The sequence below is a fragment of the Arvicola amphibius genome, chromosome 17 (genome assembly GCF_903992535.2).
Source record: "Arvicola amphibius chromosome 17, mArvAmp1.2, whole genome shotgun sequence".
NCBI classification, from domain to species: domain Eukaryota; kingdom Metazoa; phylum Chordata; class Mammalia; order Rodentia; family Cricetidae; genus Arvicola; species Arvicola amphibius.
In genome coordinates this window covers 28,261,974-28,279,121 of record NC_052063.2, presented here as the reverse complement: position 1 = coordinate 28,279,121, position 17,148 = coordinate 28,261,974, and the positions used below count along the sequence as shown (strand labels likewise).

At 42.6% G+C, this 17,148-nt stretch overlaps 2 protein-coding genes across 3 annotated transcripts in view; both read left to right on the top strand.

The window, feature by feature from the left end:
- Tmem19 (transmembrane protein 19) overlaps nucleotides 1–3,085 on the top strand; it is a 51,368-nt gene extending 48,283 nt beyond the window's left edge. The window contains exons 8-9 of one of the 2 annotated variants that reach the window (XR_005283698.1): nucleotides 1,411–1,512; nucleotides 2,892–3,085. The gene's annotated coding sequence lies outside the window, so the exon portion shown is untranslated. Of the gene's footprint in view, nucleotides 1–1,410; nucleotides 1,548–2,891 lie in introns of those variants that run through there. The other variant, XM_038315152.1, reaches the window with a different exon arrangement.
- A 4,622-nt stretch (nucleotides 3,086–7,707) lies between these two features.
- Nucleotides 7,708–17,148, top strand: part of Rab21 (RAB21, member RAS oncogene family) — a 29,978-nt gene continuing 20,537 nt past the window's right edge. Inside the window, exon 1 of the mRNA XM_038314901.2 lies at nucleotides 7,708–8,091. Coding sequence (XP_038170829.1) covers nucleotides 7,945–8,091 — 147 coding nt within the window. The 5' untranslated portion in view covers nucleotides 7,708–7,944. The remainder of the gene's footprint in view (nucleotides 8,092–17,148) is intronic.

The window sequence follows — 17,148 nt, the reverse complement described above, 5'->3', positions numbered from 1 at the left end:
TCATAGAAAAACAAAACAAACCAACCCCCCCCCAAAAAAATACCCAAAATAACAAAAAAGAGAGATCTCAATCTTGCAATCAATGAAGTTGCTGAGTAGCTGCACAGCTGCACAAGTAAAGGAAAATATTGATTCCCATGTTCACATTCGTCCACAACTATTATTGTCTATTGTTACTCTTAACAGGTGCTTCTAATGAAAAATGCTTTGACAAAATTTTATGTCAAAACCCCACATTTATGACGTTTCATGTCCAATATAGTCTTTTATAGACTGAGCCTTCATCCATTTGCTTCTATTAATCCACGCTAATAGAGCCCTACTTTGCAGAACTCAAGGATGCAAATATTTGATAGACACAGTGCTATCACTGATATGTCGCTATTTCCTCCAAATTAAAAATTCCCCACTGGGTGTGGTGGCGCATGCTTTTCACCCCAGCACTCAGAAGGCAGAGGCAGGTGGGTCTCTGGGAGTTTGAAGCCAGCGAAGTAGACAAGCGAGTTCCAGACCAGTCAAGACTACACACTGAGAGCCTGCAGGGGACTACACAAAGATAGAAAGGAAACTCCTTTTTGGAGATAGGTCTCATGAGACTCGGGCAGCTAATAAAAGTTACGAAGTTTAGGAAATTTACGGGACACAGACTATTCAGAAAGTAACAAGAGCCACGAATCTTCTCCCTTCTCCCGGGGTTATATAAGCAGGAGTTATACAAGTTGGAGTACATTTCATGGAGCTGCCTTCAAGTGGGGAGAAAGCTCCCCGAATGTGGCTTTCACAAGTTGACCCATGCCGGGATCCATCTGTCTGTGAAATCACCACCCTCCTGCAAGGAACCCTCATCCACGCTGCTTTAGCCCCAGTAAACTTGTTGACTTACCAAGCTAGACCTTGTTAGAAACATTTTTTAGACTGGAATTAGTGCCCTATATGGGGTGAAAAAACGTTGTTCGCGGCTCCCCAGAAGTTATACAAGTTCCTAAAGGAAAATGCATTGGCTTATGCCTTTCTGGTAACCGCTGAACTTCAGCGCCCCCTTACGGCAGCTGTAGGAATTATGTTTGGCTTGTTTTTTTTCAGGTTCCTAAATAGGAACCTATTATATTATTATATTATAGGTTCCTAAATAGGAACCTATTATATTATTATATTATATTATTATATTATATATTACATATATAATATATTATATTATTATATTATTTTATTTTATTATACTCATGCTTTCAATTCCACCGTATCCCCTAATATTCAGTTTATTATTTCCCAAATGACCGAGTAGCACAGTTTGCTAGCCAAAATTTCTTGCATTTGTAGAAAACCTCCACAGAAACGGGACATCTGTAAGTACTCTCTCTCTCTCTAAGGAATTACAGAGATATTTTGAATTCTCCTGTTCTCCCTTAGGAAAAAGCCTAATAAGGATAAAAATGTATTTCCTGTAACACTTGCTGAAAGGAACCAGCGTTCACTGGAGGATTAAAAATGCCATGAGAGGAGACCGAGACGGTAAGCACTTCTCTGTGTGTATGTTGTTCAGACTTGATATGAGGGCTTTTGCTTTGTCTTTTTAAAAAAAGATTTATTTTATATTATGTATACAGTGTGTGCCTGCATGCCAAAAGAGGGCACCAGATCTCATTACAGATGGCTGTGAGCCACCATGTGATTGCTGGAATTGAACTCAGGACCTCTAGAAGAGCAGCCAGTGCTCTTAACCGCTGAGCCATCTCTCCAGCTCCACTGTGTCTAATTGTATCTTATTTTGTTCTGTTTGGCTGTCTCTTGGCCTACTCTGCTCTGAAGAGGAAATGGAGGGGGGGTGCATCTGGGGGAGAGAGGAGGCAGAGTGTGGAGCTAGGAGGAGGAGAGGGGAGACTGTAGTAAAGATGTATAATATGAGAGAAAAAATTGTCTTTTTAATTAAAAAAAGTGCCTTGAGAGTAGAGGATGGTTCTGCACAGAGAAAGAGCTGATTCCCTCCTAAGCTGAACTTAACTGAAGCAATGATTTTATATACAAAAATAGTGTTGGTTTAAATAGAATTTTGATGATTGAGGGTTTTTAATAAATATAGTAAAGGATTCTCATAGAGGTTAATTTAATGGAATTTTAACCTAGGTAAAGGTAGGATAAAATGTTGCTCCTGCTTCTGCTATATTTATAAAAAATAAAACAAGAAGCTGTCATGCAGCTAGTACACATGAATTTCTATCGAGGATCCGTTTGGACTGTGGTTTAGATAATGATTAAGGGAAACAGTTGAGTCCCAGAAGCTAAGTTAGCTCAAGTTCCTTTAGCCTTAATGTTAGGAGATGTGGTCACAGGCTTTGGTGTGCATCATCGCTAAACAAAGCTTTGAAAATGTCTTAAGGTTAGGTTAAGATGTTTTTGCTAAGTAGCTTTGAGGTATAAAATTCAAGAGGACAAGCTAAAGTTTTAGAAGGCACAGAGTTGAATGAGGGACTTGTTAAGGTCAAGGAACAAGAACAAAGCAGCCCAATTATTACTGACTGACACACCTTTCTTGCTAGAACTGGTTGATGATCAAAGATGATGATTAATTCCTTGTACTCATTTCTGCCCTCAGCTTCCTGGTATTAAAAAATAAAAATAAACACAGATTAAATGGAGATTGGTTCAATTAAGATGTAAGATTTAGCCAATAAGAAGCTAGAGCTAATGGGCCAAGCAGTGATTTAATACAAAAAAAAATAAGTAAAAATAAAGAAAAAAACTGTTGATGAGTGGGAATACACCTGAGGATTTAAAATAAAGCTGTCTAGTTCTCTTTCATCTATAAAAGTTTAGGTTTGTGATTCTTCTAAGATTTCTTATTATTTATTTTGATATAAATAGCAAAATGATTGTTCCTTTCTTTGTAACAGCAAAATGCAGCCTGCCAGTAAAAGACCTGACTGAGAGGAATACCTTGTTTGCTTACACTCTGTTAATCTCTAACAAGGTGCTAGGATATGGATTTACATGGATTCTTAGGAATCATTTGCTTTTCGCTTGTAATATGTAAAATGCTTAATCATGTAAAGGACTTATTCACGTATTAAAAACATGCTGGTTTTTTTTTTTTACTTGTATTCATTGTAATCATTCACTGGAAAAGTAGAATGTAATCACACTGTAATTTTTATATTGCTTGAAAGATTCTACTGGGATATATAAGCTATATGGGAAAAATAAAAGCATGAGGGAAGGAAAACACCAGGGAAGACGGGAGGCATAGAGATAGAGGGATACATCTGGATAGAGGTAAGAAAAGAAATAAAGAAAGCAGAGGAAGAGAAAGAGAGAGAGGGAGAGGGAGAGGGAGAGGGAGAGGGAGAGAGAGAGAGAGAGAGAGAGAGAGAGAGAGAGAGAGAGAGAGAGAGAGAGAGAGAGGAGCATTTTCTCTTTTTCACTGGCCCCAGAGAATTAAGTTTTACTCATTCGGATAGAAAGATCAAGTGAATTGATAGTCCATCAACTCTGTAGGCTCCTCCCCCAATCATGGGCTGCTGGAGGCTGGTCCTCATGGCAGAGATAACTAACTTTTAGCTTTCCTTTGGTCATTATTGGACCCTTCTTCACAGCTCCTCATCCTCTGCCTATTTCTAAAAAGTCAATGTTTTCAAGGGCTCCATCCTAGGCCTTCCGAACCCCTCGCTTACATACCATCCTTGTGTGACCTCTCCTTTCTCTTTTTCCATGTTCCTGTGTGTTGTTCACGAATGCCAGGAACCATCCTCCATTGCTTCTCTACTTTCTTCATTGAGGCAGGGTCTCTCAATCATCTCCGGAGCTCACAGATATGGCTAGTTTTGCAAGCCGGCTTGTTCTGGGGAATCTTGTCTTTACCTTCCTATGCTGGAATTAGAGGCAGGTCACTATCCCCAACAAGCCATTACAAGGGATTCTGGGATCCTAAACCCTGGTCCTCACACTTGGGAAACATGCACTTACGCTATTGACCCATGTCTAGGCATACCTCATATGTTTTTTCTCTCTCTCTGAATTACAAATTACTTCTGTAATCCTAAGAATATGAATTCAAGTGTTTCTTGTTTCATATGTAACAGAGAAAGGTAAAGCAGGAGAAGTTGACATGTTTGGGCAACATATAGTATTTGCCATAGGGGTTGGCACTTAAGCGCAGTCATATAGAAGTTTCTTAGCATCTGCAAACCTTGGTTTGATCTCACAAACAGAAGACATTGGCTGCATTTTATCTGTAGTAAATGCACTTACAATGGAACTACTACTACTACTACTACTACTACTACTACTAAGACAAGAAAAAACCTGGGAGGAACTGTAGTGGATATTCAGTCTGCCCATGACCTTGGGCTATCTGGCCCTATAGCGGTGATGCTTTTTTCTTCCTATGTGACCTCCTATAAGGAAGGAGGGAAGGTGGTTGTGCTCTCATGGGTCGTGAAGACCAGTCTTCATATGCTTGATCCCCAGCTTTCCAAAGACTCTGCAAGTAGATTTGCCATATCTTGGATGTGTGAGTGTATTTTTCCCTTCATATATTAATAAATCCTTGATAAGCCTTAAATAGATGCAGGTGGATTTCTCTTAATAAGGAACAGCACTTAGAAATCTGGGGGTGCATTTAAAACATATGTTTGAAATGTCTCCTCAATATCTGGCCAGTGGCTGACATCCATCTGGTGCTTAGGAGAGACTTCAGGGGTAAAACATAAATGCAGATGTTATTAACCTGCAGAGAATATAGTAAGCCATGGGAGTGAATTGAATCACCACGGAAAGCCACTTAGTGAAGACCTGAAACCCAACTCTCAACATTTAGAGGTTGAACGTGAAGCAGAAGGGTTGAAGAGGAAGCAGCTGAGGAAGCAGGAGAACAGAACAAGGTATTGATGACTCTGAAGTTGGTAGATCATGTGAGGAGCGAGCCCATGCTACTGAAATGGTAAGAAAATTGAGGATAAAGAGGTGTGTTCATTTATCTGATATATGTTTGCCTGGAATGCTACTATGATACTTTAGACTTACATGTATATGAGCTATAGCCTCATTTACTGCACTTTATTGTAGCTATTTAATCATCCGTGGCTCCCACTTATTGATCTCCATGACGACAGAGACCATATCTACTCGAGTCACACTCATAATATAGTCATTGGCAGATAGTAACATCCAGATAAATATGTTTTCAATGGTGAATGAATGAACCAAAGTTGTACAAAAGTCATTGACAATTCTCCTTCCCCAAAGAAGAAACAATAGTTACCTGACTTCTCATCAAATTTCAACAATCAAGGTCCTTAGACAGTCATGCTAGAGAAAAGTTTGGTCTTAATACATGAGGATAATGTATGTATAAGCAATAATGCATGTGCATATTATGAGGAATAATTGAGAATGGACTGCAGAGTCTCTTCCAAAGAAAGTTATTGTTTTCCTTTATAATTCTGGATATGATTGCGTGAAGAGCTTGTGGGTGGCAGTAAAGGAGTGTCTTAGGGTTTCAGTTGCCGCAATGAAACACTACGACCTGAAAGCAAGTTGGGGAAGAAAGGGTTTATTTGGCTTACATTTTCTTATCAGTATTCATCACCAAGGGAAGTCAGGACAGGAACTCAAACATGGTAGGAGCCTAGGGGCAGGAGCTGATGCAGAGGCCATGGAAGGGTGCTGCTTACTGGCTTGCTCAACATGACTTCCTTAGCCTACTTTCTTTTTTTTAAAATTTTTTTCTTTTTAATTTATTTATTGTGCACCAGTTCTCATTATAGATGGGTGTGAGCCATTATGTGGTTGCTGGGAATTCAACTCAGGACCTCTGAAACAGCAGTCAGTTCTCTTAACCTCTGAGCCATCTCTCTAGCCCAACCTGCTTTCTTATAAAGCAGGACCACTTACTCAGGGATGGCACCACCCACTGTGAGCTGAGCCCTCCCCCATCAATCACATGCTCTATAGCCAGATCTTATGGAGGCCTTTTCTCAAGTAAAGTTTGCTCTTTTCAGATAACTCTAGTGTGTGTCAAGCTGATAGAGCCAGCACAAGGAGCAAGGTAGATAATAATATAATCTCAGGTACATTTATGAAAATAATTCTTAAGACAATCTTGTAAATAGTTGATTTTAGACAGATATAAGTGATTTTTATCCTTCTCCAATTTTCTAATTATAGCCAGAGTAATTTTGTAAGAGGAAAGACCTGATAACATTTTGTACCCGATGAAAGGCTGTTTTTGAATTGTCCCTTCAATTTCTTACAAGTCTCATCATAAGTTCTCTTCCTGTCTAATTATTATTATTAAACAGAATCTTGCTATGTAACTCCAACTAGCTTGGAACTCACAGTACAAAACAGACTGGCTTGAACTTCAGATGTTCTTGACTCGGGTTTCTTGTCACACTTCAGGTGTTAACATTAGGTCTTTCTTCCGCTTCTTCCTTCTTTCTGCCTCTCTCTCTTTTGCCTAAGATACTCCTAGCAAAGGCCAACTTGCTCCAAGAAGCTTTTCTAGCATGCTAACTCACATAACTTCCCATGTATGTTTGCAAAATGTTCCGAACTGCTTCGAGCTAACAGTATTCACTGTATAATTGTCCATGTCTTATCTCATTTCCTTAGAAAAAAGCCTAGGACAGAAACATACTTGTATCTCATGCAATGCAGAGAAAGGCAAATAAGAGCTGTGTTCACATAGCCCTCGAATGAAAGAATAGTTGCCATTTATTTATTTATTTATTTACTTACTTATGTTTTGTTTTTTGAGACAGGATTTCATTGTGTAACAGCCTTGACTGTCGTGGAACTAGTTCAGTAGACCAGGCTGGCCTCGAACTCACAGAGATCTGCCTGCCTCTGCCTCTCTGGAATGCTGAGATTAAAGACGTGAGCCACTACTGCCCGGCCTACCTTTTATTTTTTTTAAGTTGAAGTGTAAAATAAGTCTGATGAAGTCAAACAAAAGTTTGTCTTATATGACACCAAATTGCAAAGTTTCGGGTTGCTTTCTTAGGAAAATATACTTCATGCAATAAAGTGGAGGCACATGAAATAAAATAAGCAATCATCAAATAAACCAGACCCATCAGAATGGACTCAGCATAGAAGACAGAAATACTGGGGAAGCAGGGCTTATTGACTTACGAAATATCATTCATTCGTTAGCCTGGCTTTTAGGGCTGGGAACTGAGGTAGGTTAAGTCTTGCCCTTAAGCCTACAGGCTAATCGGAATTCCAGCGAGCGTGGCAAGCATTGATAAAGACGGCACACCATTGTTAGGAAATATCTTAGTGGGGAAGTAAGTAGGAGGGATGGAAGGACGTGGGAAGGCCTGGGTGGTCAGGGAAGCCTTTCCGGTTTAAGCTGAGACCTGGAAGATGAGCACTGGTCCCGGCCTTGTGGACAATTGACTCGTTCAATAGCCCGGATTTGAGATCCCAAAGAAAGAGACCCAAGGGCACCTTGGCCGGACCTGGCTTGTGATGACCCCTGCTGGGAAGGTTGTCCGTTTTGTGACCATTCCTGGGGCCAGGCGACTACGTCCAGCATCCTATCCCACCGGAGCGGGATCTGCTTCCAAGAGCTCAGCTCCTTCCCACCGCCGGCTGCCCGGAGCACCGAGCCCATCGCGGCGGACACCGGAACAGGCCTGGCTCGCCCGCCGCCGACTCCGCCCACCGCGGTCACGTGACGCGGAGTGTGACGTAGGAGGAAGGAGACGCCATTAGAGGGAGGAGAGGCTGCGCTCTCCTAGCCTCGGGTGCCTGACGTGGTGGCCGGGGCCCTTCATTCTGGGACTTTCTCTCGGGCCTCTCGGGTCTCGGCCGCGGAAGACGCGGCGGGCACCGGGCTCGGCGGGCGCGTGAAGAGCCGGGCCCCGGGCGGAGCGGGCGCCGCGGCGGAGGCGGTGCGGGGCTCGGCGCGGCGCTGGGCTCGGGCGGCGGGGCAGCGGCGGGATGGCTGCGGCCGGCGGCGGGGCGGCGGCGGGCCGAGCCTACTCCTTCAAGGTGGTGCTGCTCGGGGAAGGCTGCGTGGGGAAGACGTCGCTGGTGCTGCGCTACTGCGAGAACAAGTTCAACGACAAGCACATCACCACCCTGCAGGTGCAGACCCCGGGGAGCCGGGCTGGGGACCTGCGCCCGCCGCTCTCCTCTGCCTCTGGCCTGTCACCCCGCCTTCCCATTGCCTCTCCCGATGGCCTTGGGGACACGCGGGGTCCGGGCAGCCTGTAGATGTCAAGACCGACCGAGGGAAGGAGAAGGGAGGGGAAGGACCCGGAAAAGTCCCCAGTTCCCGGCGGAGGCTATGCAGGTCGGGGAGTCCCCGTCTGTGGGCTCGTTTTCCCCTCCGAGGCGCTTCCTCTGGGGCACCAGGTGTTTTCACTCTCCGGTCTTGAGTGTCAGCCCTTTTCCTTTCCCTGAGAAGTAGGAACTTAGCTGCCGATTCGAATTTGCGAACGAGGTGGTTTGTAACTTCAACGCGTCCTGATGACTAAGTGTTTATGCAAGTTCCATTTTGTCCTGTTTTCAAGTAAATGGAGTGGTTTTTTTTTTTTTTAAAGCAAAAAACAACAAAAAAAACCCACCCTTCCCTGAAAGAGTATTTTGAAACGACCACTTGCTGGTGCCGGTTACGCAGTTTCATTGCAGCCTTCTTGAGTCTGGCCTGTGGGTCACTTGTTCTGGGAGGTTTCATCTCCGCACCTTGAAACATCATGTTGTGTATTGGCCAGCGATTGGTCTTCAAACTAAAACCCAAAGCACTGACCTACAAGGCTGGCTTTCTTCTACAGTTACATTGGAAGAGTGTTACAATGTAATTGAGAGTGAAACCAGGCCATAGACGGAGCGAGGGTCTCCCGTTTCTCTTTAAAAAAAAAATCAGTTAGCACGTACTAGAAGGAATTTATTTATTAGTCTGTTCTGATCAGATGTCCAGAGGCTGATAAGGCTAGTGGACTTGAGTTTGATTCTCTGGATTCGCATCTCACCTCCATTTATCTCTATAGCCATACTCTCTCTCATCGTGGGTAAGTTGCCTAACCTGTGTATCCCTAGGTTTCTCCTGCTATAATAGCCATAATGATCATTTAGAGCACACGGGGTTGCCAGGGTAGAATGGACAAGTACCTAGAACCTGAGATGGGGTAAAGACTCGGTTCTTACTGCTCCAGCTGATACAATAGATCTTAGTCACTGTGAAGTGTGCTGGAACGCGAATGCATAGTCTGATGGGTGTGACGTTTGCTGTTGGCGGCTATTATTAAACTACTGAGCGCAGAGTTTACAAAGATGCCCTGGTTCTGAGTCCATGTTTTATTTTTACTCCTCTGTTTTCAATTCTATATAGAGCGTAACTTCTGGAGAAGGGAATGTCAGGTGATAATGCCCACGTTAGTGATACCGTGGAGCCCATGCTCAGGCCTGGCTTTAGATTTTGAGCAGTTGTGGTGCCCTGCCTGCCTGTGGAGATTAATAAAGACTTCATTTTAGACTTTCTTTTTTCTCAGTGTAGGAGAAAAGAGAAAACTATTACAGTTGAAATCTTAAATTGAAAGAGCAATTTAAGCTCTTTAAGCTAAAAATTGCTCTTTGGAGTCCAGTGTTGTGATACACATCTTTAATCCCAGCACTCAGGTGGCAGAGCAAGCAAATCTCCGTGAGGGTCTGTGTAATAAGTTCCAGGCCAGTTAGAGTTCTCCAGTGAGTCCCTGTCACAAAGATAAACAAAAAATTGTATTTCCATTATATATTTCTAAGACAGCCTCAGAGCTAAAAGTGACGGAAGATTTTGAACTATGAAAGAGGCCAGTGTGAACGAAGGACACCGGAAAGGTGAAGCTGTGGTATGTCTCTGTGCCAATGGCATCATAGCTCAGATTTTTATATAATGTATCGGGAACAGATTCTGGACTTCATTACAGAGTTGAAGGTTTTGTTGTTTGCTAACGCAAGGGAACAACACTCTCATCCCTTCCTCGTGGGTAGCAATTCAGCTCATCTTTCCCAACATTTGTCTGACTTGTGCTATCTATAAGATGTGTTGTTTTAATTTCAGAAGGAGGAGCTTGTGCATCAAAAGGTAGGCGAGGAATAACGTCACAAACCACTTGTCTTTCAAGTACTCTGTGTCTAAAGAACAGCGGTTAAAGTACCCTTTAAAGTACTTGGTTTACAAAACACTAAAGCGTTTTGAAAAGTGTACAAGAAACATTAAAAACAAAAAACCTTTGCAGCACTGGCAGGAGCCACAGACAGTTAGTGGTTCACTGTTCTGTCCTGTGTTGCTCCACGCCTCCATCCCCCTTTTACACATCTTGAAGGTCCCAGGCTGGGCACACTACTAAGCGTAGATGTTTGCCTAACATGCCCAAGGCACTGGGTTCATTTGGAGGTAAAATGGAACTGATACCATTGAAAACTTACTATGCCTGGAGGTGTTCATGTCCTTTTATATCTCGTGCCAAACAAGTTTTTCTCTCAGTAGAGCCAGAATCTGTTTTAGTCTTAACTTCTGCCCTCTGAATCTTGGTCTCATATAACATTCCTTGAGGTAGTTAGAGATGGATATCATGACCTCTCGAGTCTTGCCTTCTCTTAGGTAAACAGCTCTAGTCCTGTAATTGGATCTCTAGTGGTATTTAAAATCCATCCTCTTCACTGTTCCTTTTCCTTTCCTTCCTTTCTTTCTGACACATCTTCCATTGTTTCTTAAACTGACCTGAAATTCCCGATCCTCCTGCCTCAGTCTCCAGAGTGGCTGAGATTACAGGTGTCCACCCTGGTGACTGTTGATGGCCTCCTTTTCTTTGAGATGCTTTGAGCTGGAGAAATGGCTGTGATTCTAGGCTGGCTTGGACTGAACAGAAAGGAGGGGACAGGTTGTCACTTCCCCTTCCTCTGAACCTTTAGGGGTAGTTCTGACATTGATCAATACTGGGTTTGCCATCAGCTCAGTATCTTTATCTTCATTGCCTGGAAAAAAAAGCCTGTGTCCTTCAGATTCTCTGTTTGTTGACTTTGTAATAAAGCTTTTCCCCACAATGTGCTTGACCTGATAAAAGTTGGCTTTAATTTGCACAGTCCTTAAAGCTTGTCCATTTTTATTTTACTGTTTTTTAAGGATGGGAAAGTTTTAGTTCAGAGTTTAATGGTACAGTCATGGCAGGGGACATGGTGACAGGATGTGAGGAAGCAGCTGGTCACATTGCATCTATGGTCAGGAATGCTTTACGTCTTGATTTAATTCCCACCTCACCCCAGCTCATAGTTTTGCTCCTTTCAGGCCAGTGTTCTGTATTGGTTTCTATGAAGAAGAATAAGATGTGGAACCTACTGTCTAGATTACCTGCTTTTTACATTTTTTCACCTGAGGATTTGGTAAGAATACCTTCAGTGAGCTGGGTACTGGTGGTGCACTTGGGAGGCAAAGGCAGATGGATCTCTGTGAGTTTGAGGCCAGCCTTGTCTACAGAGAGAGTTCCAGGACAGCCAGGGCAACACAGAGAAACCCTGTCTCAAAACCACAAAAACAAACAAAAAGAATACCTTTACTGTTCTCTTCAGTTCATAAAGACTTAGAAAAGGAGGGGGGGGGGGCATATACAGAGCTTGGTAGCTAGTCCCGAGCTGTCACCCCATGTGGTGATGCATGGCCAGAGGAGGTTTCTTTAGCCATGCACTGTCTTAGGACTGGATTTTTTTCATAGCATCCATGATCCCCCTGCTCTTCTCCATGAGTGGGAATCAGCTGGTAATGGAGTTTTCCCTTTATGGGCTACTACACATGGTACACACAAGTCCTTTAGTGAAGTCTCAACAGTTATTTCAGCTCCAGTGCTCTCCTAACTTTCCCTCAGAATGTTAGTTTTGCCCACAAGACTTGTCATGAGATCCTTGTCAGATGTAGATAATACATTGTGTTTGAGCTGCACCCAGTTCTATCGGGAAGTCCTGTGATACGGTGGAAAGAATAGTAGGACTTTGAAGTTAGAGTGAGTTATAGGACGGTTGGGCACTAAACTGCCCCACCTATGAAGTGGGAATGCTTCCTTCATAGGTCTCTTCCCATGGATGACATGACAGATAGCCATCCCATGTAAAGTTCCTAATAGTGTCTTAAACACTGTTTGGTTCTGGAATCAAACCAGGGCTGTGCTAGGCAAATACTAAGTTATAGCCCCATGTACATGTTTGTTAAATAAATGTTGAATGTTACATGCTATTGAGTGAATACCACAGTACTTAATCTATGTTGCTTTAATGATAACTCGGTCAGAAAAAGTCATGGGATTAATTTGACTTGGCTTATGTAATGTTGAGAACCCATATTGTCTTTGAGCAATCACTACATTATTTGGGTCTGGGAAGGGGGCTTTAGTCACACAGGAGTTCCTGAGTTCCTAACACCCCACATGGCTCATACCTATAAACCCAGTGCTGGGGCCCAGACACAGAGGCTATCTAGGGCTTTCTTTTTATTATGTATACAGTGTTCTGTCTGCATGTATGCTACCAGACCAGAGGAGGGCACCAGATCTCATTACAGATGGTTGTGAGCCACCATGTGGTTGCTGGGAATTGAACTCAGGACCTCTGGAAGAGCAGGCAGTGCTCTTAACCTCTGAGCCATCTCTCCAGCCCCTTTCTAGGGCTTTCTTGACAGCTAGTCTAGCTAAATTGGTAGTCTCTAGACTCAGTGAGAGAGCCTGCCTCAAAGAGTAAGGTAGAGGATAAAGAGATAGCTCAGGTGATAAGAACACTTCCTGGCCTTGTAGAGGGTGGGAGCACCCATGTCAGGTATCTCACAAATGCCTGTAACCCCAGCTCCATGAGACCTGATATTCTTTCTTTTCTGACCTCCATGGGCACCTTCACAATACACACACATCTTTTAAAAGGTAGAGATAAAGAAAGACACACAAAATTAATCTCTGGCCTCTACAGCATGCACAAACATGCACGCTGTGCCCCCAGAATGAAAGTACAAACACACACACAGCGTGCTGAAAGCTGATTGTGGTGGCACACATGTGCATCTCATCATTCTACAGGCTGAGGCAGGAAGATTATGAGTTCAAAGCCAGCCTCGGTTCAGAATGAGTCTCTCTCTCTCTTTCTCTCACATACATAGACAGAGGCTAGGTTTATAGCTCAGTTGGTATAAACTAATTGCTTTGTGTGCATGCATGAGTCTTGGGCTTCATCCCCCACATAAACCAGATGTGTGCTACAGGGCTGTAATCCCAGCACTGGGAAGGGTGGAGATCAGAAATTCAAGGCCATCCTCAACTATGTGGAGAGATTGTAGGCTGTTTCTCAACAATAACAATAGGTTAATTAGAAAGTGATATGTGTATTTAATTATAAAATCATACCCATTCTAGAATTTGGACTGGGGTTGACATTGTAATCATGGTATCTGCAGTGCTTTAGTGTTTTAATGCTTCTATTTCCAGAGCTTCTCCAGGTCATTTGCATTTGTAGAGCAATTGTATAGGCAAGTTCTCTGAACTAGCACTTGAATTTGTGGACTGTGTGTGTGTGTGTTCTAATTGATTTGAATCAGACAAGAAAAACTGGTGGAAAAGTTATAATTTTTTCCTATGGAACATACTAAGATAATGCTATTGATTCTAAGGACTCAAATTCAAGCATTTAAAGGTGTGTGCATGCTTGCACATGTGTGTGGACATGCCTGTGCCCTTTCCAACTTTCAGGACTTGGTTTTCTCCTTCCACAGTGGGCCCTGGGCACCACTCAGGTTGTCAGACTCTGTAGCACGTGCCTTTACAACCTGAGCCATCTTGTCAGCTCAGGAGATGTTGTTATTTTTACCTACTCTGCGTTAAACATTGTACTAGCTGGAGATCAAAAGATGAGAATGTACTGCATCATCAGGCAGCTTTCTCTCCTTCTGAAAGGATTTCACCATTTCCGAGGTAATTACCCATTTCCGTGCATTTAGTTCTGTCTTGTGTGTGTGGTCTTTAGATCTGCACTCCTAGGTGACCATTTCCTTTTCTTCAGTTGTACCCTGTATGTCCTCACTGAAGGTCCTTATCAAAGATTGCACATTCTAGTGTAGGTGACTTCTGTAATGTTTAACTAATCTCTGTAAAAAGGAGCAGTGTTTATATTTAAAATCAGAACCATCTTCTTCCCTCTTGGGGTGTAACTAAGGAATTCCACCTGTCTACCCCAGAAGTTTGAGTCAGGTCCTCTTCTTGGGTTGTAACTGTGGAATTCCACCTGTCTACCCCAGAAGTCAGGATTTGGTTCCCTCTTTTGGGGTGTAGCTGTGAAATTCCGTCTGTCTACTCCAGAAGTCTGGATTTGGGTCTTCCTCTTGTGGTGTAGCTGTGGAATTGGCCTGTCTACCCCAGAAGTCTGAACTAGGTTCCTGGCTTGACTAGTAAAACAGTGCTGGTAGCCTGCCTGATGAAGACTGCTGGTGACATTTCAGGACTGAGACAACCAGGACTTGAACTAGGCTCCAGCGTGCCACAGAGAAATGCTGTGCCACTTTCGTTCTGTCAAGGCTGGTTTCTTGATCATACTTCACCTCTTCAGTAAGCATGGCATTCAGGTTCTGCAGTTGTATGCCTTGTATCATAGTTTCTCATCCAAGAGTCTTGCTTTTCTTGTTTCTGAGATTGTTTAGAATGTGTGTGAAGGTTTTTAAGTAGCTCTGAATCCCATGTGGCTGTTTTTAGCCAATCCACTGTATTTACACTATAGCTGCAAGGTTTGTAGTCATTACCTCCGTCCTACTAGCTCCATGAAGGCCGTAGAAGGTTGGTCAGTTATGCATTCATGCATTCATTCATTCGTGAGGCAGTATCACAGATAGTAGCCCATACTGGCCTCTAACTCGTGGTTGTCTTGGTTCAGCTTCCTGAATGTGGGGATTAGTAAAGGTGTGCCACCCTTTGGCCCAGGTCAAATTTTGTTTCTCTGTTTTGTTTGTAAAGAGAATAATTTCTGAAGTTAGAGAGATATGAGCACTGACTACTCTTCAGAGTACCCTGCTTCGCTTCCCAGCACCCACATAACATCCACATCTCACATCCAAGGGCACCACACATGTGGAGTATGTGCATGTATGCAGGCAAAACTCTCAGACACATACAATAAAATATCTATCTTTTAAAAGTTTCTTCTGACCTGTGGGTAGAAATTCAAAGCATGAAAGGGTTTCATATCTGCCATTTTCTGCTTTTTACGCCTATCTACTTCTGAGACATTTGCAGCAAGAATAATAAAAACCCAGAGACAGATATTGGGGTTCAACCTGAAAATCAGAAAAGCAAAGCAGCTAAGCCACTAGAGAGCTCTTACCTCTATGAAATCTTCAGATTGAGAGTGAGTTCCTGTCTTATCCCACTTTTTATTAATATTTATTGATCTCTTCATTTTTCTCTGCTCCCCTCCCTGCCTCTCCCCTCCCTCTTCAATCCTCCCCCAATTTACTCAGGAGATCTTGTCTTTTTCTACTTTCTACTTCCCATGTAGATTAGATCTATTTGAGTTTCTCTTAGTGTCCTCAGTGTTGTCTAAGTTCTCTGGGATTGTGGTTTGTAGGCCGGTTTTCTTTGCTTTATGTTTAAAAAACACCTATGAATGAGTACATAGGATAATTGTCTTTCTGTGTCTGGGTTACCTCACTCAAAATAATGTTTTCTAGCTCCATCCATTTTCCTGCAAAATTCAAGATCTCATTATTTTTTTCTGCTGTGTAGTACTCCATTGTGTAAATGTACCACATTTCCGTATCTATTCTTTGATCGAGGGGCATTTAGGTTGTTTCCAGATTCTGGCTAGGACAAACAAAGCTGCTATGAACATAGTTAAGCACATACCCTTGTGGCACTGTTGAAAATCCTTGATATATACCCAAAAGTGGTATTACTGGGTCTTGAGGAAGATTGTTTACTAATTTTCTGAGAAATTGCCACACTAACATCCAAAGGGGTTGTACCAGCTTGCATTCCTACCAGCAATGCAGAAGTGTTCCCTTTTCCCCACAACCTCTCCAGCATAAGCTGTTATCAGTGTTTTTGATCTTGGCCATTCTTACAGGTGTAAGATGGAATCTCAGAGTTGTCTCGATTTGCATTTCTCTGATGACTAAGGATGTTGAACATTTCCTTAAGTGTCTTTCAGCCATTTTAGATTCCTCTGTTGAGAGTTCTCTGTTTAGGTCTGTAATCCATTTTTTTTTATTGGATTATGTGTTCTTTTGGTGTCCAATTTCTTGAGTTCTTTGTATATTTTGGAGATCAGAGCTCTGTCTGATGTGGGGCTAGTGAAGATTTTTTTCCATTCTGTATGCTGTTGTTTTGTCTTGTTGACTGTATTCTTTATTTTATAGAAGCTTTTCAGTTTCAGGAGGTCTCATTTATTAATTGTTTCTCTCAGTGTGTTGAAGTGTACTTCCCACTTTCTCTTCTATAAGGTTCAGTGTGACTGGCTTTATGTTAAGGTCTTCGATCCATTTGGACTTGAGTTTTGTGCATGGTGTTAGGTATGGGTCTATTTTCATTCTTCTACATGTTGATATCCAGTTATGCCAGCACCACTTGTTAAATATGCTTTCCTTTTTTTCCATTTGATATTTTTGCTTCCTTGTCAAAAATCAGGTGTTCGAAGATGTGTGCATTGACATCTGGGTCTTCTATTCGGTTTCATTGGTCCTTCGGTCTGTTCTTACGCCAATACCAGGCTGTTTTCAGTACTGTAGTTTTGTAGTAGAGTTTGAAGTCAGGGATTGTGATGCCTCCAGAAGCTCTTTTATTGTTCAGGATTGTTTTGGCTATCCTGGGTTTTTTGCTTTTCCATATGAAGTTAAGTACCGTTCTTTCGAGGTCTTTGAACAATTTTTCTGGGATTTTGATGGGCATTGTGATGAATCTGTAGATTGCTTTTGGTCTCATCCCACTTTATATTCCTCTCCAGTGCTGGGATTGAAGGCGTGCACCACCACTGCCTGACCTCTATGGCTAACTAGTGTGACTGCTGGAATCAAAGTTGTGTGCCACCACTGCCTGGCCTATATGGCTGACTAGTGTGGCTGTTTTTCATTCTGGTCTTCAAGCAAGCTTATTTATTAAAACACAAATAATATACCACTATATTTCCCCTTTTTGTCTAAAAAAGTTA